Here is a 25,065-nt window from a genome sequence, read left to right as displayed (position 1 = left end):
CTGATTATTTAGTGTTAAGATTTCAAGGACTTAAAATCCATATTTCCAAGTACTGGAAACATCCTATTTGCACATGACAAACCCCCCCCAACCCCAAAGTACTGAGTGGTAATGATTACACTTGAGGCTTTAAAGGTCACAAGCGAGGCCCTATGTTTGAGTCTTAATCTCACATACATACACCAAACTGTACATTAATGAAATCCGTTACCGTTTTTAAATTCTGAGTGATTTTAACCACTTCTGAGCATGTTGTTCTTTTATCACCAATTTTAAAACTTTGAGAACACTACAAATTGTCCTTTCCCAAATTGGCTTTTCCTCTCCTACCCAATATCCTACATTTGATAAAAGTATATCCTATATTATGATCAATCAGAATTGTAGATTATTTCTGATTTCTCTATCAGAAGTATTCTACAATTTTCAGTTAATAAACAACTGTAATCCAGAGTCAAACCTGAATTAGGTTAACATTTCATTTAAAAGCAGTTTCTCATAGGTACATAGTTAAGTATTTACAATAAGAGAACTAGACTTAAATTTACTAACTGGATGTGTAAATTCTTAACTAGCCATAATCCACATTCAAACATTTCCTTGGTTCCATCTTCAAATGCTGTGGTATCTTTCTTTAAATGGCTAATCTGAAAGCAGACTGTGCCCACCTCTACCTTTACTATAAACTAAGTAAATGTTCATAGGTGTATAAAACGTGGAATATGTACCATTTTGACAGGTAGGTAAATTTATTCTTAGCTGAGGCTATAACTTGCTGTTCACAAAGGGTTCTCTCAAACGATAAATAAACAAGTACTTTTTCAATCAAAATGCTAAGTAGATAATCAGGGAAACCACCTTAACTTCCTGAAGCTGACAAAGGGTATCTCTCCAACCAAGATTCAAGTTGAGGTTAGTGTTAGCTAAAAGACCAGCTGCTAAAAATTTAAACATCTTATTTAAAATACTTTGAAAAGCGACCTCTATGAAACAGGTATTATCTGTCAACATTATTACTAAATCTGTTCCATTCAAGCTCTATGTATGCATATCAAGAGCTAATTCATAGAGTTTCAATTTGGATACTTTAACAGGTTCAAAATTCAGTGCCAAATGGTGTATTTGTTTATTGTGGGCTTGAATGAGCATTGAAGAAATTCAGACAATTAAGTTTAATACCCATATATGATTATTAAGCCTGGCAAAATACAGAGATCGTTGAAACAGACATTTTAACTGAATAGCAGTTTTATAAAATTATACAAATCTTCCAAGTGATCATAAATCAGTTCTCATTACAGGTACTTAAAGCAATTAAAAAGTCACACAAATTACACTTTTAAGGTTACAGTGTTTAATGTTTCTCAAGTTAAACTTCTACAACTAGCAAGATAACATAGGAGCTACTAGGACTCAGATCGCATCCTAGGGAATATTTACTTGGCGATCCCAATGACACCACAAGCCAAACGACTCCCGGCGTTTCCCGTCTGTGTACTTTCTTCGTTGCCACCTTTGCCCAAGTCATCTCGTTTCTCGTGGACCTTTAAAAAGTTTTAAGAATGTTAACTTAGCACTATCAAGTAATTACCACCTATTTCCAGCAATACCCAAAAGACTTTTAAAAACCACTTAATATTAGAAAAGACCAAGTTAAAATAATCCTAGCAAGGAGATATACTAATATTTAATCTAGTGGTAAACAACAGAAACCTACTACTCAAAGCTTTTTCTTGATGATACAGACTAAGTTCGTTGTAAACACTAGGTAAGTGTTGCTATCTCCAAATGAAATACTAAAAACCCGAGACAAGTGTTACAGGCTGCCATGTGCCAGTTTGAATCCTCTAGGAGAAATTTTAGTAGCCTGAGTTGTAGCCGCCTTTTATAATAAACACTTTGTGGGGGGGGGGGAAGAGTGAATTTAAAAAACTCGAAAATGTGCCTAATGAACTATGAGTCTGTAAATAAATAATCCTAAAAATATCTTCAACTATTTAAAAATAGTATTTTAAATTTGGCTCCTCAAACATTGATCAATGATTTTTCTGCTTCGCAACTATAGCTGAAGAAAACTCTAGGGTCACCCGGAAGGAAAGGACTACAGAACGTTAACTGTCCTCTGGGGCAGGCAGCACAGAACCTACGCTACTTGGTGTCTGCGAGAACCAGATGCAACTCCTGTGGGTAACTCAGGGCAACTGCTTCCCACACGTTAAACAAGTGATGGTGACCTGCAGACATGAGTAAATACTAATACTGAGGTCCATTTCAGATTTTAGACTTAATGAAACATTTTGTTTAACTACAAGGGGAACATTCAATCATGGCAGGAAAATCTGGCCATTTTAAAACTACACAAAGACTACTTCTGTTTCCACAATACCTAATATGACCAAATGTAACCTACTTAACCACCACATCTTCACAGAACAGTGTCATAATCAACCTACATCATTAATTCACCCTCACTGTAATCATCAAATAAAGTAATTGCTTTTCCTAATCTGAACTAAAGGTACAATGTATATGGATCCTTAGAAACCAGGATTAATAATCATGAGCTCATGAAAAGATATATGTCTGTGTATTAGAAGAAATGGTACGCAGATCCTATCATATGAAAACTCACCACCATTGTGCGGCCAATGATGGAATGGTCTCCTGAGAGTGCGATCAGAGAATCTTCCAAGGACACGGTGGCCACGCCATCCTTGCCAGCAATCACATTGCCCAGGTCTCCAACATGCCTAACAAGTGAAAAAGCATCAGGAATTAGGACTGATTTCCATTTAACATCAGGATAGTTGGTGAGTTAAATTAAAAACTGAGATACATAAGGGTGGATACTAAGAGGTGGCTATGGTATGCATCAAATAGGACCCACTTTTCCAGACTGACAGAATTTTGGAACATACAAGAAACAATCTGACATTCTAGACACATTGCTCTTCAAACAAACCTTCAAATCTACAAAGTAATGCTCTGGGAAGAATCATGGGATGGGGGCACATCTCTAATTTCAGAGGTAAAGTACCAAAGGGTAAACTCTGAGTTACTGAGTTATGCCTGTTAATTCTTGGCATGGCTAAGAATGCTATGCCCCAGGCCTCTGTTATAAAAATAAATTAATCCCTGTCCTTAAATTTAATATTTTCCTGAAAGGCTCTTAGGAAACACACATACGAATGGACTCACTGAATTTTCAATATCAAATTTTTATCTACAAGGCTTCCTATGTTTCACAATGATGGTTTATGTTGCTAGTGGTTGACAGTACTGTTATTCATGACATTTCCTGTATTAGTTCCCTTTGGCACTTGTATTAGTTCTATATTCAATAAATGCTACAAAACCAAATCGTCTTAAGTGTCCCCATTTGTCAATTCCTCAGCCCAGAGAGTAAGCCACTCCAGCACTTGAGGCCTAGGGATTACCTGGGGGGCAACAAATTCAAGAGCAAAGGTGGGGAGGCCTACTCAGTTATGTCAGCGTGCAATGTGCAAGTGGTATAGCCACACTGACCCCAACAAGCCATCACCATAATTTTAGTAAGAGTTAAAGCACTTTCTCACTCACCTCTCTTCATCTTCTGGCCCACCGTGTTTTTTGGATAGAGGATTAAAGTGAGGACCTGCACTGGTACAGCCTATTTGCCAAAAACAAAAACAAAGGTACCCAAATTATGAATCAATTTCAAAATAAATTCTAAAAAGAAACTGGTCATTGCTAAAACCTCAAATACAGAAAATACCTACATCATGACTTCTAGGTAAAAACAGGAAGCAACACCTTACCATAACAAAATAGAAAAGCAGTAGAGACAAATACTAACTAGTGTGTAACACCAGTAAAGGTAATACCCTTCTCTGGGCTTTGGTTTCTTCACTGCCCTGTACAATGAGGGCCGGACTAGATCTGCATGGTTGTTCTATTATTAAAACTCCATGATTATGATCCTGTTTTATAAGGTAGCGTACCTTAACTACAAGAAACTTACCTCCCCAGCAACATACTACCAGCAACTACTGTTGGTGGCTTTTACTTGGTGCAAGCATAATACAAATGGCACCTTATATCTAAGAACCAAGGCTGTTCCTCACAGAATTCCAAGGGGTGGCATTCAGAATATATTCTGTAAAAATGGTGCTCCCGTCCTTCAGGGAAAGCCATTCTCACAGAACACAACAATGCAGGAGGCTCTTTAGTGACAGGCTTTCTTCACTCAGCAGGTAACGGAAAGTTTCCATTGTTTACAGCTTCTACACCCAGCTTCCCCAGGGAGAAGACACACAGGTTACAGGAAATAGAAGAGTAAATCAAAGACACAGGGCAAATGCCTCCCAAAGCAGAGGCAATAAAAAAGAACCTGAGGAATTTCAATTGTCCAAACGGATCAAAGCTGGTCATTAAATCACAATTTTTACAGAAACCAAATTACAGAAGACGAATGAATCAAGTTCTCATCATAAAAAGCCAACACCGAGTTCAGGTTACTTGAATATGGTAAATGACTAAATGCATTTTAATCCAAAGCTTTTAACTTGCTTCTAATCCCAAACTGAGAAAACGAAACTCAGTCGAAAGCACCGATAGTTTACATTCTTTTTTCAGATTTTACCTTACTTCTGTCCCACTAAGGCCCTTGTGTTGGGAGTTATGGAGCTACCCTTACAGGGCAACGCATATAAATGCAGACCCTGGGCTTCAAGCACCCACTCTCAACCCCAGCTCACAAACACCTGAGATCACCATGAAGGGTAAGAAAGCTTAATTTTTTTTATTGTTTTCTTAAAAAATATTTGAGATTCTTTTATAATCAAGGTATAATCATGATTAAAAACAACAACAACAACATCCATTTTGCCCCTTCCTTTCCACAGTTAAGTGTCACAAACTGGTTTTCTGGCTCATTTCCCTAAGGCTGACCTTAGTAATCCTATTGACTTTTCTTTTCCCTGCATGTTGAGGGTTTTTAATGTTTAGGGGTAGCTCTACTCAGTCCTATTTATCCTACTAGCTGAAACAAGTAGGAGTCACTAGACCAACAGAACACCCACCTTGTGTATTATCTCCAAATTGATGGACGTGGAATCCATGCTCGCCTTCAGTCAATCCTGTAATGGTTCCTGACACCACAACAGGCCCACCTCCCTTCAGTCAAAGAAAAGTGCAAAAAGTTTAAGAGAGCAAGTGCTTCCGAACAAACAAAACAGTTGGATTATCTTTACCAATCACAGGAAAGTGGAAGGAACACAGACGTGGGAGTCGAAAGATCTGTGTCCAAATCCCAGGCCCATCACTTTCTAGCAAGCTATTTAACTGTTCTAGGCCAGGGACCAACACAAGGGAGCTGTGACCTTGTTCTAACACTCACAGGCCAGGAGCCCTGCAGCCCGCATCACAATTAATAGCACAGAAAACGCACCTAGCAGAGTGACAAGTAGAGTGAGCGCTAAAATGGTGGATTTACAGACTTTGTAGGGTTTGACTCCCTTAGATGGATATGTAACAGGAATAAATTTTTATTTATTTTGTAAATGCATATGAGTATATATCAAACTTTTTAACCCAAATGTTAGGACATCATAGCACCTTGTTTCCTTCATGCAGACACTCTTCCACAGAACAAACATACAGAATTGCCATCAAAAAAAAAAAAAAGCAAAGAAAAAGACACCCTGGAAATGTCCAACTGGTTACCCTAGGATTCCTGTTCTCCACTCTCCCACTAGGGGGATATTTATCAGTCTCCAGCATAGGTATTTTTTATTAGTAGCCAGAAAATATCCTATCCCGCTCTCCTTGGGGGACTGATTCTGGTCTAAACAAAGGTAATTGTTTTCTAAAGTCATTTTAGGCCCATTTTAGGTTTAGATAACCTTTCCACTCAAGACCAAAAAGAAAGGGCAATAAAAACACGAAAGCAGAAAAACACAGAGGTAGCACCATGCAGGCAATGGTGATAGGTTAACAGTGCTGCAGGGCTGCATAAAGAAATAAAGGAAGTTAAGTTTTACAGCTAAAAGATCTTAGGAAGGAAAATAAAATGCACACAGCATCCATACCACACAGTCTACACGTGCTGGTGTCTTTGTTTTTAGCTTGGTTTGGTTTTTAATAGCCAGGGCCAACAGTTGCAAGAGGTGTTAGCTTTGAGTATTTGACTTTCCACTGAACACCACTGCTCAAAGGAAGTAGTATGTCAACTCCTGCCCTTCTTTGCTTTTCTTTCTGAGAATATAGACAGACTAGGACTCTTCTAAGCTTTAATTCTGGAAAAACTAAAACATGAATGTTATTCCCCAAAACGCACCGTGTTATCAACAGCACAGAGACAAAAGGGCAGGTTCTTCCAAGCCTCCATTAAGGGGTAATGGGTAAAGCACAAAGCACATATGAGCATTTCAACAGTAAGCTGCCTGGGTACAACCCTTTAGGGGCCAGGCTGTTACCTTAAATGACTGAAACAGGTCAGGAAAGCAAAAAGGAACACAAACTCGTCCTGCAGGGTGCTGCCCTGAGCTAATGAGGGCTCAGTGTGGGCAGATCTCCAAAATTTTCAAGAGAAGCTAGTAATTTGGACTTATAAGTGAAAATTTCTGATTTTTAAAAATTGGAAATTAATCCAAAATTTTTAGACACTATAGGCCAAACAAATACAGTTTATTTCCAATTTAACATTCCTGCATATCCGTGGAGCTATAATGCTTAACTACAGAAGGCTCTTTTATCAGGTACAAACAGCACCACCAAAATGAAGTTTAAGAGGGAGCCACACACATGACTCAGGGAAGGTAGAAAAACTCAGTTATGTATGGATTCACAGCTTGGCTTCTGAAGGTAACACCCAAGCCAGAGGGAAGGTTTCCCTCAGATACTTCTTAGATTCTCTAGTATTGGCAAAATTACATAAGAAAGAAGAGGAGCAAAACCAAATCTGGCAAATGAAAAAAGCAAAATTTAGTCAAATGACAAAGCCTTTTCCAGAAAATTCGGGAACCACTTAAAAGAAAAAATTAAGCTCCCTTGCATAAATTTCAAAGATTATTTTTCCTGTTGTCTCACATTTCTGTAAGCCACTTTAAATCTCATTCGTCTATTAAATATTCTGTTATGATCATCAAGCCAAGTACAACAAGCAATTTTCCATCAGTTCCTAACCTCACTAAGATTTGGGGGACAAGTCTTATCACAAGCACCTTCCTTGTAAAACATGTGTTTTGCAATATTATTAATGAGTATCTCAGTAATGGGCCTACTGGTAGAGCAATTTCAAAACCACTTTACAAAGAATTTGGTTCAATGAATGCCCCCAACAATAGAGCTAAGTGAAACTCTCCACATCTCCTGACTTCCAACTCCCAAACCCCATCCACTACCCTCTACCAACAGTTCTCAATTCTTGGTGCAAATTAGTACTACTGTGGAAACTTTAAAAACAGCAAAGCTCAGACTGCACCCTGACAGATTTTGATATAACTGATCTGGAGTTGGGCCCTGGAATCACCATTTTTAAAAAGTGCCCCAAATGAGCCTACTGTGCACCCAGGGTAAAAAAAATAATAATAATTTAAAGATAAATAAAAAATTCACAAGTCCGGAAAACAACCAAGGGAGCGATTAGATCTCTGGCTTCTGGGGCTTTGGAGGTGGAAAAGGAGCTTCGTCCAAGGCCATCTTCTCTGCCTTTACAGCCTGACCATGACCCAGAGCAAGGATCAGCAAATTACTCTCTAAGGTGCCACATAAGGTCTCTGTTAAAGTCAAAAACAAACGGAGACCAGCCTTGAAAATTCCCTGATCAGACAAAACCAATTTAGTCATACAAGCATAGCTTAATTGGCTTATTTTTGCAAGACTAACTTGACCTCGGTCATTTCTTACTTACACCTCTGGGAATCCTAAGCAAAAGCTAAAACTGTCTCCAAGTCTGGTATGTGGTAACCACTAACCAATTTCTTACCATTTAAGAAAACTATCGTGACCCATCACTGTGAAAAATAACAGTCCCTGCCTTCTCACTATATAAGCTCCTTTATGACAATATACCCCTCATCCACATTCTATGGTTTGGTCTGCGTGCTCCCGGTTCACGATTATCTCCAGGTGTGTGCACAATACGCTTTTACTAATTACTACTTCTGGGACTCAATGGTTTCATTTCTGACTTGACAGTCACATGATTGTTTTTCAGGACCCTTTGAACTAACAATGTACCAGCCACCCTCTTAGTTCCGGGGCTGTCCAACACCCGCCCCGGGACCGGCTGTGCCCACAGGCTGAAAGCTGCAGACCCCTGAGCGGAAAGGAAGCCCCAAAGTGGGGTAACGGATGCGACCGTACCCAGGTGGCCCTGCCGCACTCCCCAAACCCGCCCCGGACCTCAAGGGCGGGCCAGGCCCGGGACTGCGCAACTCCGAGTCCGCAGGAGCCTCAGGACCCAGAAAACAGCCCCGCAAGGAAGGGCCACAGCCTCTTCAAAAACGTCACGTCTCCGCCCCGGCCTACAGACGCAGCGGCCCAGGCCCTCGGGCCAGCCGGCCTCCGCCCTCCCTCCCGGGCCCGCGCTCCGAGCACGCCCCAGGGTCGGCCAAGGATCCTTCCCTGCATCCCCGCCCAGGCCTCGCCACGCACCACCGCCCCCGCCGGGCCCGCCCGGTGACTCAGCACTCAGCCGCCGCACCGCCGCGGGGCAGAGGCCTCGGGCGGCGCGAACCCTCAGACCCGGCACGGCGGGGGCGTGACGAAGGCGGCCCGAGGCCCGGCCGGCCGCCGCGGCTGGGCACAGGTGTGCGGACTCGGCCTCGCCGCCGGCCGTCGGCCTCCCCCCCAGCCCTTACCTTCTGCACGAAGTGGATGGTGCCTTCCACCGGGCCCTGGCCCTTCAGCACGCACACAGCCTTCATCTCCATGACTCGCGAGGGCGCACTCCGGTCCGGGCTCCGAGGACTGCGAGGACTGCGAGGGCTGCGAGGACTCCGAGGGCAGCGGAGGACGCCGCAGAAGACGCCGACGCAAACCGAGGCGGGCGCGCCGCGTGCTCTTATACGCCGGAGCTCCGCGCCCCGCCCACCCTGGCCGGGAACCAATCGCCGCCCGCGCGCTCAGCCCGCTCCCCACGGGGCGTCGGCACGCGAGTGGCCAGGAGTGACCGACCGGGGGGCGGGACCAAGGGGCCGCGTGGGGAACCTGGCGTCCCGCGCCGCCGGCTCCCTCCGCCCAGCGGCTCTGAAACGCCCAGAAACGTGAAACTGTGGAAAAATTCGGCCTTTCTCTTCCAAGCCGTAGATTGCAGTACGCGAAATTGGGAAAATGAGGTATACGTGGCACGCTTTTAATATTTTAAGTCACTTTGTGTGGAAATGTCATTGGTTTCAAGAACGTCGTCTCATCTGTTCCTTAGAAATTGGGATGCGTCGAGCTGAGTGCTTTTTGTCGTTTCATTTCTTGCCTTGTTTTTTGGGTTTCCGAGTGTGTGTTAAGTCGGCGCATCTCTATCCCTGCCCTCGCCTTTTCTTCCCTGCAGTTTTTTTAGTCCTTAGCACACAGCGTTACCAGTTGGAATTCTGCGTTCTTTTCACCTTTTCCCTGTTTGGCAAGGCCCACAACCGTAAAATCACCAAATCGTCAGCACACTGACTTCTGCACATCTCTCGTGTGTTGTCTGGCTCCACTGCCTCAACCGACAGGCAGAAGGGCAGAGTGGGTGCACGATTTATACCTCCAGACGCGGGAATCTTACTTAGCCTTCAAGGGAGATCGTTCAAAAACGTGTTATGAAATGAGCAAACAGTTCAAACTGTTTTTGTGTATTTTAAGGATAAACATGTTCACTGTGTGCTCAGAAATGTCTAGAAAGATGTACAGGAGACTGTGGCACTTTTTACTAAGTTCTCTTAGAATGTTTTTCACAACAGCCGTGAATTGGTTTGTAACGATAGGGCTTTGAGAATCCTACCCGCCCTCCCCCGACACACCTTTGTTAGGAGAATAGTTTGATAAGCCACGGGGGGGGGGGGTGCGTGGAGGGGAGTAGAGTCTTCATCTTCCATCCCCACAGGGCATGCCTGACGGAATGCCGGCAAAGGTGGCCGAACTGTTTTTGGAGTAGGTGGTGAGCTTACCTTCACGTGGAAGTGTGCATTAGACTCACCCAAAGGGCTTGTTAAACTGCAGGTTGCTGCGTTTGACTCGGTGGGTCTGGGATGGGAACACAGAACTTGCATTCCTAACTTGTTCCCAGGTAACACTGGTGCTGCTGGTCTCGGACCTCACTTTGAGAACCTGTGACTTGCAGGTGTTCTTGCCCAGTGAAGCAGGCAAATTGGGGCCAAGAGCCAGACCTACTGGACTCCAAAGAAGAGATGGGAAAGTGTCCTGAAAAGAAAAGTGGAAACAAGGAGACGAGGACAGGGGCCAAGAAGGGACAGACCTAAAGGAGAACAGCTCTGCCTGCTGGGGATTTCTGTTCTGTTTGCTTTGTGGGATTTTTAAATCTTCCCCATTTCCTGAGAACTCACCACAATCCCTATTTCCCTCTAATGCTCCGTCGGGAAGATTCAGTTATAAGGATGACAAAATACTGAGGCCTAATTCAAGGCCAGAGTGAAACCAGGACAGGGGCTGCTTCAGCCGCATCTGGGCTACACCTTTTCTTATTTGCTTATTTAGACCCTTGGATTCTAAAGGTGTTCTGATCAAAGATACACAATCCACATTTTTTATCAGCCTCTAGAAAGTGCACATTATTTGTAATTTTCCTGATTGTACTTACTAGTATTCTCTAGGTAATTGGCATATGCTAGTAAGTTGCATAAATATGCAAATGCTAGCCAAAAGGCCTTTGCCCAAGGTCTAAGTTTCTTTGGGTTCCAGGAAGTTAGAGAGTCGGGTTTCAGTTCATTGTATGAATTTGCCAGGGGACCAGACCAGGGACCAATCCCTGGATACAAAGAGCAGCCCTGGGACAGGGAGTTGGTTCTCTTTTGAGATATTCAGATGAAGCCAGGACAGCCCCCAGTTTTGGTCAGTGGAAGGGCTTTGTCTTCTACAGGTTTAGAGGACCCTGAGGTACTCTAAATTCATTCCCAGTACTGCCCTCCCACTGGGCAAGGGAGTCCCTGGCCCTGAGCTCCGTACTTTAGAAGGCCCTGTTCTTTCCCTCCCCAAGCCAGATCTGTGGGGCAGAGCCTGTGGAGCCAAGAGGGTGTTCCTGCCCAGAACCTTACCCCTCCTTCTAGAACAGGGTTAAGGAATATAAATACGTGTGTACCTCGTTTTATTGCACTTCGCTTTATTGCACTTTGCATATGTTGTATTTTTAACAAACCGAAGGTTTGTGGCAACCCTAATGGAGTAAGTCTGTGGGCACCATTTTTCTTTTCTTTCTTTTTTTTTTTCCCAAAGATTTTATTTTTAAGTAATCTCTATACCCAACGTGGGCCTCAAACTCACAACCCTGAGATCAAGAATCACACACTCCACCGACTAAGCCAGCCAGGCACCCTTTGGCACCATTTTTCCAGCAGCCTTTGCTCACTTCATGGCTCTGTGTCACATTTTTGGTAATTCGTGCAATATTTCAAACTTTATTATTCATTATATTTGTTACGATGATCTGGGATCAGTGATTAGGACTGGCTGAAAGCTCAGATGTTGGTTAGCATTTTTTAGCAATAAGGTATTTTTAAATAAAGTCTATATATATTTTTAGACATAATGCTATTGCACACTTACCAGACTATTGTGTAATGTAAACATAACTTTTACATGCACTGGGAAACCAAGAATTTCATCCAACTTGCTTTATTGCAATATTCGCTTTATTGCAGTGGCCTGGAATCAAACTCACAATATCTCCAAGGTATCTTGAACAGTATTTGTGTCCACCTACAGCGGGGTATCTCAGTCTTGGCACTATTAACATTTTGGGTCAGATAACTACTTGTGGTAGCCGTCCTTTAGCTTGTAGATGTTTAGTAGCACCCCTGGCCTCTACCCACTAGATGCTCTTAACAGCCCCCTCCTCAAGCTGTGACAAAATATCTCCAGAAGTTGCCAAATGTTCCCTGAGGGGCAAAATTGCCCCCAGTTGAGAACTACTCTTCTAGAACACTCATTGAATACTTAAGACATTGGAATTTCTTGGTATCCCCGGTCTGTTTCCAGGGCCTAGACGGGCTAAAGATGAACTGTGCCACCGTGGGTATACACCTAAGTTTGACCATAGGCTCCCTCAGTGCAAATGGAACCTGCAGTGGGGAAAGAAGGAAAGACCCGGGACAGGGGGCTGGCTCTCTTTCTATTGCCACCTTCCTACATAAGAACTCAAAGAAGTCCAAGAATGTCATATTTGAACCTGCCTTCCAGGTCTGTATTAAGATGTATTTGTTAAAGCAGAAGATAGGATATATTTTCTCTGGCTGTTATCTTGATTTATATCCTTTAAATACCTAGTGTGGGTGTGAGGGCCTCCATTTGTGCTCTCGCCCCAGTCTAGTAAATGTCAGGGCAGACCTATTCATTTTAACCTTGAGATTCCATGGTGGCTTTGGAGTGCTCCTGCCCCAAAATTTCGTGCCTCAGAGTTCATGTGTTTCAAACTGCAGTGTGACCAGAGTACTCAGGTAATTTTGAAAAGTTCACTTTTGTACCAGGCCAATCCTGTTGAGCGTCATTATCTCCAAGAAGTCAAAAAAATCCAAAAGCAGCTTGGGCGGTCTTGAGCCCCAGAACGTGGTCAGAAGGGGGCACGGGTAATCCAGAGAGACTTTGATTTTATAGCAAATGGTGAGGAGGGATAGATGTCTCAGATATTGCTGCAGCCTGCATGGATAACTGAGTGGCTTATGGGGTGTCTTTCTGGCATTCGTGAGAATGAAAGTCAATGTTTGGGGACCTCTATAGTTAGGAGGTGAGCGAGAGGGTAGACCAAAGTTCGGTCTTTTCCATTATTTCTTCTTCCTCCTCTTCCTTTTCCTAGGGCTCATTTTTCTATTTTTCTCCTTTATCTCATCTTTCTCTTTCCCTAAATCATTTTTATTTCTGTGATTCAAGGTGATTTCCCCTTTATACCTTCATCATTCTCAGTAAATACATAGTTTTCTGTTAATCTCCATTATTTTCCTCTTCCTCCTCTTCCTTTTCCTAGGGCTCATTTTTCTATTTTTCCCCTTTATACCTTCATCATTCTCAGTAAATACATAGTTTTCTGTTAATCTCCATTATTTTCCTCTTCCTCCTCTTCCTTTTCCTAGGGCTCATTTTTCTATTTTTCCCCTTTATCTCATCTTTCTCTTTCCCTAAATCATTTTTATTTCTGTGATTCAAGGCGATTTCCCCTTTATACCTTCATCATTCTCAGTAAATACATAGTTTTCTGTTAATCTCCTTCACATCACACATCACAGAGGTATTATCACCAAGGCCTTTGCTTATGAAAGACATATTTTTTTAAAAGATTTAATTTATTTGTCAGAGAGAGAGCACAGGCAAGCAGAGTGGCAGAGAGAAGAAGAGAGAGACTCAGGCTTCCCATTGAGCAAGGAGCCTGATATAGGGCTTGATCCCAGAACACTGGGATCATGACCCGAGCCAAAGGCAGCCACTTAACGACCGAGCCACCCAGATATCCCGACATATTTTCTTTTAAAGATTTATTTATTTATTTTAGAGAGAGAACAGGAGGGATGGGTAGTGGGAAGGGGAGAGAGAGCATCTCAGGCAGACTCCCCACTGAGTGTGGAGCCGACATGGGGCTCTGTCTCAGGACCCTGAGATCATTACCTGAGTGGAAATCAAGAGTTGGATGCTCAACTGACTGAGCCACCTAGGCGCCCCCCCAAAAGACATATTTTTATGTGAATTGTGGGAAAATGCCAGAGCTAGGGAAAATCCAAAAGAAGCAAAGTACAAAGAGAGAGGTTTTTTAATGCTAAGAAATAAATGCACTAACAACTAGGAAGCAAATGAGAAACAGAAGTGGCATTAGCTAGTTTTGCCTGCAGATATTAAAATGCAGATGTTAGCAAATCCACAAAACTGAAACCTATTACCAGTGAACCCTGAAGGAAGATTTTATCACAGAATCATGAAGTATCTGAGGCATTCTTAAAAGTTGGAAAGTGAAAAGTGTAAAAATTAATGTAGATTGTTAGTAAGCAGGAGTGAACAGTCTGTGATTAGAAGTTTGCAAACTGTAATTAGGAGTTAGCTATATATTTAATAATCTTGTCAATAAGCTGTGTCATATGCTATATTTTCAGCAGTTCCAGCCTGGACTGTGGCTCAGTCTGGCCCACTGTATCTTCTTGGATAATTCTCTCTAGACCTCAGCTGTAAATTGAAGGTACCTGGGCTATACATTAGAAAGAATTACCTGGGAGCTTTTTTGAAAACACTGGGTTTGGGCCCGATTACATTCAAATCTTCAAATTGTATATATGTATACAAACTATAAATGCACATTATGTTACTGTAAGATGTAAGAAACTAAGAATGGTTTGAGGTGCCTGGGTAGCTCACTTGGTTATGTGACAACCTTCGGCTCAGGTCATGATCCAGGGATCCTGGGATCGAGCCCAATTGGGGCTCCCTGCTCAGCGGGGAGTCTGCTTTACCCTCTGCCTCTCCCCCTCCACTTGTGCCTGTGCACTGTCTCTCAAATAAATAAATAATCTTAAAAAAAAAAAAAAAAGAAACTAACAGTGGTTTGCATTGGGAATGGGCCACTTACCTTGGCACTTCATCATGTGAGAAAAATACACCTTTATTTGGTTAAACAAGCATAACCAGGTTTCTGTTACCTGCAGCCAAAAGCAATTTCTAACTGATAAAGATGGAAGCCACCCAAGAAGTTTTAGCAGGAAGCAGTATGAGTATGTTCATGTGTAAGAATGACCCTTGGGGAAGGCGCCTGGGTGGCTCAGTCAGTCGAGGGTTGAGTGTCAGACTCTTGATTTCAGCTCAGGTGATGATCTTGGGGTCATTGGATTGAGCCCCACGTGAGGCTCCACATTCTGCACGGTGTCTGTTTATCCCTCTCCCTCTGCTCCGTCCCCCCCACCCCTAGCATGCCCTTTCTCTCCCTCTCTCTCTCTCTCTCTCAAATAAATAAATAAAATCTTTTTTAAAAAAATGATCCCTAGGATATCTGAGTGTGTGGACTGACAGGGGGTGGGGTGAGACTGAAGGCAGTGAGTCCATTTGGGAGCCATGATAAGGTCCTGGCCTAAGGCCATTACTGGAAAAAAAGGGGAGAGATAATGGAAATGGAACATAAGCTTCAGTGACTATCTAAAGTGCAGGATGAGGGAGGGGGAAGGCAAATGTAGTTCCCCCGTCTCAGGCTTGGGCCACTGGGTGTATGGTGCTGCCATTTACCAAGGAAAGCAAGTGGAGGAATAAAGATCCTCCCTCATTCAGGAAAGGGTGCATCTGGGTTGCCTGAGGAACCTAGATGTGCCAAGCTGGAATTGTCCACTTGGATATGGGTCTGAATCTCAGGGTCATTTCTAAGTCTGGGCTCTGTATAAAATTTAACACACACGCTACTCAGATTTGTAAAGAAAATGTAGTTATTTATTCCATCTAGGGGATGTAATTGTCTTCATGATCCTTTACCACTTTAGATGGGTAAGAATCAGGTAAGACTTGGATGTGCCAATGATGTTATGTCAAGTTCATTTGGTTTAAACAGTCTCTTTAGAGCGGTGATTTGCATGCATTAGTAAAGAATTAGCTGGAAGGCTTACTAAAACCCAGATTGCTGGTTCCTACCCCCAGAAATTTTTTAAAAAGAAATAGCTTTATTAATATATAGTTTATATAGTATAAAAAATTCACTCATTGTACACTTAAGTGATTTTTTTTTTTTTTTTTTTTTTAGTAAATTTCTGTAGTTGGCCATCATTACCAAAATGCAGTTTTAGAACATTTCCATCAGCCCAATAAGTTTCCTCCTGCTGGTTTTTGCTTAATCCCTTCTCCCATCCCAAGCCCTTGGCAACCACTGATCTGCCTTTTTCTCTATAAATTTGCCTTTTTTTGTACATTTCTTTAAATGGAACCATACAATATATAGTCTTTGCATCTGGCTTCTTTCATTAAGTATAATGTTTTAGAGCTTAATCTGTGTTGTAGCATGGATCAGTAGTTCATTCCTTTTTATGTCTAAATAGTATTTTATTATATGGATATACCACAAATTGTTTTTCTACTCACAAGTTGCTGGACGTTTGGATTTGTTGTGGTTTGAATTGTGACCCCTCCAAAATTCGTACTTGAAGTCTAACCCCATGTGACCTTATTTGGAAATAGGGTTTTGTAGATTCCTGATCTGTTGACTCTTTTATCACCATGAAACATCTGTTTTTGTCTCTGGTAATATTTCTTGTCCTTGCTTCTATTTTAGCTAATATCCACATAAGCCACTTCAGCTTTCTTATGGTTGCTGTTTTCATGGTATATCTTTTTTCATCTTTTTACTTTAAGCCTATTTGTGTCTCTGAATCTAAGTGTGTCTCTTGCATATAGTACATATTTGGATCTTGCTTTTTGTATACAATCTGAATATCTCCATTCTTTGATTGGGATGTTTAGGCCATTCATATTTAATGTAATTCATAATATGTCTGGATTTACATTTGTCATTTTGCTATTTGTCTCCTATATGTCTCCTCTCTTCTTTGTTTCTCTGTATCTCTTTTATTGCTTTCTTTTGTGTTAAATAAGTATTTTTTGGTATATCATTTAAATTCCTCTGTTAACTTTTCTTACTATCTTAAAATGTATTTCCTTAATGGTTGCTCCCTAGATTACAGCATCTTAATTTGCCAAAATCTAGTTGAGACTAATACTAATTTAATTCTGGTAAAATATAGAAACTTTACTGCAGTAAAGCTCAGTTTTCTCCCCTCTCCTTCACATTATTATTGTTATACATATTACATTTATATGTGCTATAAACCCAACAATACAGTGTTATGAGTATCGCTGTACACAATCTTATGTCTTGTAAAGAAATTAAGAGGAGAAATGAGGCAAATATATTTAGAGTCTTTTATATTAACCCACATATTTACCATTTCCAGGGCTTTTCATTCCCCCCTGTGCATCCAATTGCCATCTGATGTCACTACCTTTCAGTCTGAAGCACTTCCTGTAGTATTTTCTGAAAGGCAAGGCTGTCATTACTTCCACTGACATTGCCACTGGCCATGGGCATCACCCACTACACCAAATCCTGTGAGACCCTCTTAACAACAGTGGCATAGCTGCCATCCCTCATGACCTGTCCTGCCCTGACAGAACCTTTACACCCACTGGGCTGGAGGAGATGGAAGCAATACTAGGCCAGAATGCCTCAGACATCTACTATTCTTACAGTTCAGGAGTTTTGAAGCTTAAACACCTCTCAAATTGTCATATGCCTTTGGTTGGTTTCCAGAGCACTGAAATGGTCATTCTTGTCAATTTTGTCTAGCTTTATATTATAGTTGCATTCTGGGAAGAGGATTTGCTGACCTTTTCACTTGACCATAGCCAGAAGTCAGCTTTCTCCCCCCATGTTTCTGATTCATTAGACCTGGGCGTAGTGGAGAATTTACATTTTAGTGAGTGCTCAGATAATGCTGCTGGCCCAGAGACCCCATTTGAAAACCACTGCTTTACATTAACTCAGTCTTTTAGATACTAAAACAACTTTCTCATGAATTTATGAGCACACATAAAATTTTTTTTTATTATGTTCAGTTAGCCAGCATATAGTACATCATTAGTTTTTGATGCAGTGTTCAGTGATTCATTAGTTGCATATAACAGGCAGTGCTAATCACCACACGTGCCCTCCTTAATACCCATCACCCAGTTACCCCATCCCCCCACCCCCCTCCCTTGAGCACACATAAAATTTTATTTAAAATTGCTGCAGGGTAGGGCACCTGGCTGGCTCAGTCGGTAGAGTATGTGACTTGATCTCAGGGTTGTGAGTTCAAGACGCACGTTGGGCATGGAGCCCTTAAAAAAAAAAATTGCTGCAGGGGAACAAGGCATAGAATAAAGCCAGTTCAGAGTAAGAAACTTTTGATAGAAGTAAAGGTGACTAAATATATTGTTAACATTAGGTTCAAAAAGGCCTGCAAGGTGAACGATTGTCTATTCAATGCCAGCCTGATGGTTAGCAGTTCAGGTGATTCATAACAAGATAGTACAGGAAAATCTCACTGCCCACAGAAGCTCTTAATCTCATCAGCGTCTATGAGAAGATTGCTCAATTATTTTCTCATAAATGCTAGTCACTTTCCAGAGGAGGTTGTAATTATCCCAAATAACACAGTTCTCCAGACTGCCTTCCTTAGACTGTGGACAGTTTCCTGTCTCACTGGTAGATGCTGAGTTTCCTCCCATTCCTTTGACCACGCTCCAGGATGGACTCTGGGCATCTCACTGGCAGTGTTAGAGGAGAGCACCTCCTATCCATGTGATGTCCTTGTTGGTTTCTGCTGCAGAGCAGCTGGTCCAGTCTGGTTCTGGACTGGTGACAGCCATGGTGTGACTGGTCCCCCCACTGTCATCTGAGTTTCAGATTGTTTGCCTTTCACCAAGTGCCCACTTCTTTGCACTGCTCCCAATCTTCTGCTGGTCCACCAGTTAACTCGGTCTTTTTGTAATCTAGCACTTGGGCCCACAGAAACTTCCGGGTGCTGTAGATGCTAGGCACAGGCAATGTGAAGCTCTTCAGACTTCCCTCTCCTGACGTCTCCCTCCACACCCAGCTGGGCTGACCTGAAGCCATGTTGAAATGTTTCCCTGTGGACCCTCTCCAAGACCTTTGATCTTTTTCCACTCACTTTGTATGCATGCCACTAACACGCCTAAAGTTCTCAAGATCTTCCATTTCTATCTAGGTGTTTCCACCTCAGCCCTCAGAACAGGGAGGGGTGCCTGGGTGGCTCAGTCAAACGTCTGCCTTTGGCTCAAGTCATGATCCCAGGGTCCTGGGATTGAGACCCGCATCTGGCTCCCTGCCTAGGGGAGTCTGCTTCTCCGTCTCCCTCTCCCTCTGCTCCTGCTCCTGTGCACTCTCTCTCAAATAAATAATAAAATCCTAAAAAGAAAAAAAAAACTCACAGGTAAAGAGGAAGTAAGGACCTGTGTGGCTCATACCACTTGTCTCCTCTATCACTCTCCTTTTCCCTCTCTTCCCACACTATTGAAGAAAAAGTGTTCCACTTGCTCCACCTCAGAGGATCTCAAGCTTTCTCTGAATCAGAACCCCCTGGAGAGCTTGTTGAAGCACAGATGACTCAGCCCCACCCTCCAGAGTTTCTGATTCAGCTGGTCTGAGATAGGGCCTGAGAATGTGCATTTCCAGCAAGTTCCCAGGAGATGCCTCTGCTGCTCGTCCGCTAACCGCACTGTAAGAACCACTGATCTCTACCTTCTACGCTGATTTCTTGCTACCCCTGACTTATAGTAAAATTCTGTAATCTTTTTGTAAGGGTTGACTTTTGATTTGTTAATGGATGCTAAGGAACTTAGAAAATCCTTTTCTTTCTAGAAAAAGTTTTCAAACTATTATCTTCTAAGGTGGGCTGATTTCTATAGTTTACCGTCCAAACTGGAATACCTTTGATGGTAAAATGGATTGATACTTAAAATAATGCTAAGACCGTAAGTATAGATGGGACTGTGCTAGACAAACCAGGATGGCTGGTCACCCCATGCTACAGCCTTAGGAAAATCAGCTTTGGAACTCAAAGCAATTACTTCCTTGTTCCAGGGGTGAACAACCCCTCCTTTTCATGACTCAAACTTGCAGGTGGGAGGTTACCAGGGAATGGGATTTCAGAGAGAAACAAAAACACAGTAGTTTTATATTTTCACAACACCATCTCCATTGTAAATATTTGTAGTCATCCACCTGTAGTCCCAAAGAGCCTGAGTAGCCTGTAGCCACAAATAAAGGCAGTTTGCATTTACCTCCTGGCACAAGTCCCCACCAGCTTGATTGGTTATTAGCCCTTCTCCTCATCCCCAGGTGTCCTTACTTATTTCTGGGCATATCCAAAGTAGCAGCTCACATGTGTCCACAAATCAGAGTATCAGCTACAGATTTCACATGCTCTGGCTCCTTGTCCCCAGCCATAGTCCACAGAGCTACCTGGAGAAGTTTCATCCCTGCTACTGCCTGTCCTGAGAACCCCCCGTTCCGTGCCAAGGTTACTGCCTCCAGATTCTGCTTAGTCTAATGCTAGAGTATAGCTAGGTTTTATGCAAGCCTTCCCCCAAAATCCCTGTTTCCTGGGTCCCAAGTTGGATATATTTTGAAGGCAACATCAATAGGATTTGCTGGTGGTTAGGATGTTCGGTGCAAGAGGAGAGAGGTCCAGCATGATTCCAGAGTTTTGGCCCAATGAATGAGGTTGTTATTAATTAAGATGGTTAGGAAGACTGTAAGTGGAGCAGGTTTGAAGGAAAATGTCAGTGGTTTCATTTTGGATATAGTTAAATTGATGATGTCCTTTAGTTATCTAAGACAAGAAAGGTAATAATGGACCTTCTTTTTTAACATCTATGTAATTACCTTAGACAGAGTTCAACTGAACTGTAAAGATTATTTTCCGGGGTACCTGGGGTTGCTCAGTGGGTTAAGTGTCTGACTCTTGATTTCAACTGAGGTCATCATGTCAAGGTCATGAGATCAAGCCCTGTGCTTGAGAGTCTCTCTCCCTCTTCTTCTGCCCCTACCCCTCCTCTCAGGAAAAAAAAAAAAAAAAGATTATTTTCCAGTTCCAGCAGGTACTGTTAAGCACCAGCCCAACCACCCAGATTTTGTTTCAGAGTCTGCCCTCTCCTGTGACTGGAGCCAGGTGCACCAGCCAGGGGCACCCCATTCTGTAGGTCAGTGATGAGTTTAGGGGTAAGCCTGACACCTACCTAATCCTGGTCAGTGAGACATGAGGGGCATGCATTTGGAGCCTTCTGGGAACTGTTCCCATTCTTTAAAAAAGATATGCAAAATGAAGAATTGGTCGGCTTCTTCTGGATGTCCTGGGGCCACCATCTTGCAAATGTGACAGGTGCTAAACTGAGTAAAACAAACCGAGGGCATCTTCTAGCCTGATGATTAACTAGCTGGAACCACCCATCTCCAGAACTCTTCTTCAAGATCATATACCTCTTCTTCATCAGTTAACCCATTTCTAGATGAGTTTTCCTCACTTGTTAAAGCATCCTAACACAACATACGAGGGGAAGATCATTCTAAGGAGGAAACCACAGAAAGTTCCAGGCAGTAGATTAAGAGGCCCAGTTAATTACTGGCAAGGTCAGGCCAGTGCAGCAGCAGGAGGATTTCCAGGGCAAGGACCTGACTTGCTCATGAACTTCCAGAAGAAACTCCTCGTTTGGTCACAGATCTGTACTTTTCTTTTGCCAGTGAGGGCAGGAGTTCCACATGTGCGTGTATCTGCACCAGTGGCCCTTGTGGGATGCGGCCTCCCATCTACTCCTAGCTCACCCCTCATGCACAGGGCTTTTCCTCAGCACCCAGAGTAGTCTGTGAATTGTTCTCATGCTCCTTATTGCATGCTGAATTCACAAGCACCTGTTAGAAGGCCAGGATGGTATCATAATTCCCATTTTATAAATTGAGGATTAAGACTCAGGGAGGTGGTCATAGCCTTGAAAGGGTAAAACCCAGACTTGAACCCAGATTTTCTGAATTCTAGGCCAGCACCCTTCAACGATACCATGGAATTTATTTTAAAGTCTAAAATAACATCTTATCATTGTCTTTGCTTGATTACTCTAATTTTGCATATTAAGTATGATTAAAGTAACTAAACACCATAAGATTCTCATGAGTCTTGATTCAAACAAAACATAGGATGTGTTTGGTTTTACCAAACTGTCCAAAAATAACAGTAATCTTTTTTTTTAAGATTTTATTTTTAATTAATCTCTATACCCAACGTGGGGTTTGAACCCACAACCCTGAGATCAAGAGTTGCACACTCCACTGACTGAGCTAGCCAGGTGCCCCCCTTCCCCCAAATAATCTTCCTTCATATGCCACTTGATCAGGACTCCTTTTCCCCCTTACAGTTTTCTTACAACATGTGCTTTCTGTTAACCTTTCAGTGCCTTAGAGAACAGAGCTCAGAATCACATTAATTCTAGAAGCGATCTTTTTATTACTCTTGACAGTGAACAGGGATTTAAATTTATAGCAATCCTGTTGCGCATGCATTAACTGTACATGGATGGTATGATAGGTGTTTCTTCTTGTGAAGCTCTTCGTGTGCATGGGACTGAAAACCCTGAACTGGCTTAAAGTGAGAAATCTAGTCTAGTTTTACCAAGGAAGATAAGTCAAGCAAGTTCAGCTGGGTGAAAAAATGATTCTTAATAAATTGGTTTGAGAGTGAGTATGGAACATCCTTATTGTTAATTTTTCTTCTTAAGATGAGAAATGTTCCAGAAATATTAATAAGCTGATTTTTTCAAAGAACAATTCATATTTTAAATGTTCCAGAGAAGTCGATTATAACAAAACATATTTGACTTGAAAGGATGTTTGTCTTCTAATTTATTATTTGTGTACACATTTTATAGTGAAAACACCCTTATTAACCAGGAGATCTGGGGTTGAGTGTTGATTCTTCTCTCTGGTGTTCCTGGATCTCAGTTTCTTCCACTGGAAAAGGAGGAGTTGACAAGATGTCTGTTTCCTAAGGCTGCTATCACAAGTTACCACAGACTTACTGGTTTAAAACAACACACTTTTACTCTCTTACATTTCCGGAGGTCAGAAGTCTGATAGGGATCTCACTGGGCTAAAATCAAGGTGTCAGCAGATCCATGTTCTTTTTTGGAGTCTCTTAGAGTGAATCCATTTCCTTGTCTTTTCCAGTTATCTAGAGGCTGCCTGCCTTCCTTGGCTCCTGGCCACTTCCTCCATCTTCAAAGCCAAAGGCAGCAATGGCCAGTTGAATCTTTCTCACATCACATCATTCTGTCACTGACTTTCCTGCCTCCCTCTCTGATTTTAAAAGGGATAGCATTGAGCCTACTTTTATGATTATATTGATCTGGCTCATCCAGAGTCATTTTTATCTTAGGGTCAGCTGGTAGGCAACGTAAATTCCATCTGCAATGTTAACTCCCCTTTGCCACATAACCTAATGTATTCATAGGTTCTAGGGATTAAGATGTGGACATCTTTGGGAGCCCTTATTCTGCTTGCTACACTAGGCAATCTCAGCTCTTTCCAGCTCAAAATTTTATAAAAAAGAATCAATATAATTGTCTTCTATTATTTTGGCTTTAAAGGGCAGACAAATAGGGGTGCCTGCGTGGCTCAGTCAGTTAAGTGTCCAACTCTTGATTGCGGCTCAGATCATATCTCAGGGTTATAAGTTCAAGCCCCACATTGGGTTCCATGCTCAGCAGGGAATCTGCTTGGGATTCTCTCTCCCTCTCCCTCTCCCTCTGCCCCTTGACCTACTTGTGCGCACATGTACACACATATTCTCTCGATCTCTCTCTCTCAAATAAATAAATCTTTTTGAAAAATAAAGTGCAATAAGTAAAACTCAACTAGGTTATAGAGAAAGAAATAGAATCATATTTTATTTATTGTGTGAATTTTATTTTTTTTTAAAGGAACTATATTCACGTAGTTTGAAAACCAGAACATAGTAAGGAATAGCTCAAGGGTCTCACTCCCATCCCCAGTCATCTGTATATTATCATCATTTATTGAACTGATCCCTTTTGTGTCAGTTTCCTACGTCTGCCATAACAAATCACCACAAACTGGTGTGTCAAAATAACTGAAATTTATGCTTCTACAGTTCTGGAGGACAGAGGTCTAAAATCAAGGTGTCAACAGAGTTGTGATCCCTTCAAAGGCTCTAGGAGAGAACCCTTCCTTGTCTCTTCCATCTTCTGGTGGCTTCAGGCATTTCTTGGCTTGCGGCTACGTCCCTCCAGTCTCTGCCTGTGTGGTCACATGGCTTTCTTCCCTGTGTGTGTCCTCTCTTCTTATAAGGACACCAGTCACTGGATTTAGGGCCCACTCTGATCCAGTATGACAATATCTTAACTCATTACATCAGCAAAGACCCTATTTCCAAATAAGATCATGTTCACAGGTACTAAGGGTTTGGACTTACCTTATCTTTTGGGGACATATTTGAACCCATTACACCTACGGGTGGACTTATGGATGTTTCCCATGATTTGCTGTTGGAACAGATCTTGCGTATTTTCTTATGGATTTGGCGTGCATATTCTTGTGAACTTGCAAAATGTCTCTGAAATACGAATTCCTGCAAGTGTACATCCTGAGTCATAGGTTTTTGCCAAATTGTACTTGCAAAAGGTTGCATTAGAGTGCCTGGGTGGCTCAGTCAGTTGAGCGGTCGACTCTTGATTTTGGCTCAGGTCACCATCTCACAGTCATGAGATCGAGCCCCATGTCTGGCTCCACACTCAGCGGGGAGTCTGCTTGGGATTCTCTCTCTCCCTCTCCCCCTGTCCCTCCACCTGTTCCCACACTCTCTCTCTCAAATGAATAAATCATTTTTTATATCATTTAAAAAAGATTTTTTATTTATTTTATTTATGAGAAAGAGAGAGTGTGAGCATGAGCAGGGGGGAGGGGCAGAAGGACAGGGAGAAGCAGACTCCCTGCTGAGCAGGGAGCCTGACACAGGGCTTGACCCCAGGACCCTGAGATCATGACCTGAGCTGAAGGCAGTCACTTAACTAACTGAGCCACCAAGGTGCCCTATAAATAAATCTCTAAAAAGAAAAAAAAATGTTGCACTTATTTTCATTCCCACCCTCAGTGTTTGTTTCCCTGCAGCCTCACCAGATCTTCATAGGACCAGTCTCTTCATCTGCCAGCTGAGAGCTTAAAAATAAAATCTCATCTTTAATTTCCATTTCTTTGATTATTCACACAGATGAGCACACCCTCCCATGTTCATTGTCTCCATAAGTCCATGAATTGCTAGGTGTTTCCTATACCCCTTTGAGCCGCTAGTCTGCTTT

The 25,065-nt window shown here is 42.4% G+C and overlaps 2 protein-coding genes across 2 annotated transcripts in view; one reads left to right on the top strand and one right to left on the bottom strand.

Moving 5' to 3' along the window:
- Window positions 1-1,102: 1,102 nt before the first annotated feature.
- On the bottom strand, window positions 1,103-9,020 carry SOD1 (superoxide dismutase 1). Its single transcript, XM_026514338.4, has 5 exons — window positions 8,844-9,020; window positions 5,061-5,154; window positions 3,580-3,649; window positions 2,633-2,750; window positions 1,103-1,544 (listed from the first exon to the last, which is right to left on the bottom strand). The coding sequence occupies exons 1-5, from the start codon at window positions 8,913-8,915 to the stop codon at window positions 1,437-1,439; spliced, it is 462 nt and encodes a 153-aa protein (XP_026370123.1). The 5' UTR covers window positions 8,916-9,020; the 3' UTR covers window positions 1,103-1,436.
- TIAM1 (TIAM Rac1 associated GEF 1) overlaps window positions 8,949-25,065 on the top strand; it is a 466,206-nt gene continuing 450,089 nt past the window's right edge. Inside the window, exon 1 of the mRNA XM_057306891.1 lies at window positions 8,949-9,320. The gene's annotated coding sequence lies outside the window, so the exon portion shown is untranslated. The remainder of the gene's footprint in view (window positions 9,321-25,065) is intronic.

Source organism: Ursus arctos, unplaced genomic scaffold, assembly GCF_023065955.2.
Source record: "Ursus arctos isolate Adak ecotype North America unplaced genomic scaffold, UrsArc2.0 scaffold_4, whole genome shotgun sequence".
Taxonomy (NCBI): domain Eukaryota; kingdom Metazoa; phylum Chordata; class Mammalia; order Carnivora; family Ursidae; genus Ursus; species Ursus arctos.
This window is presented reverse-complemented; position numbering and strand designations above follow the sequence as displayed.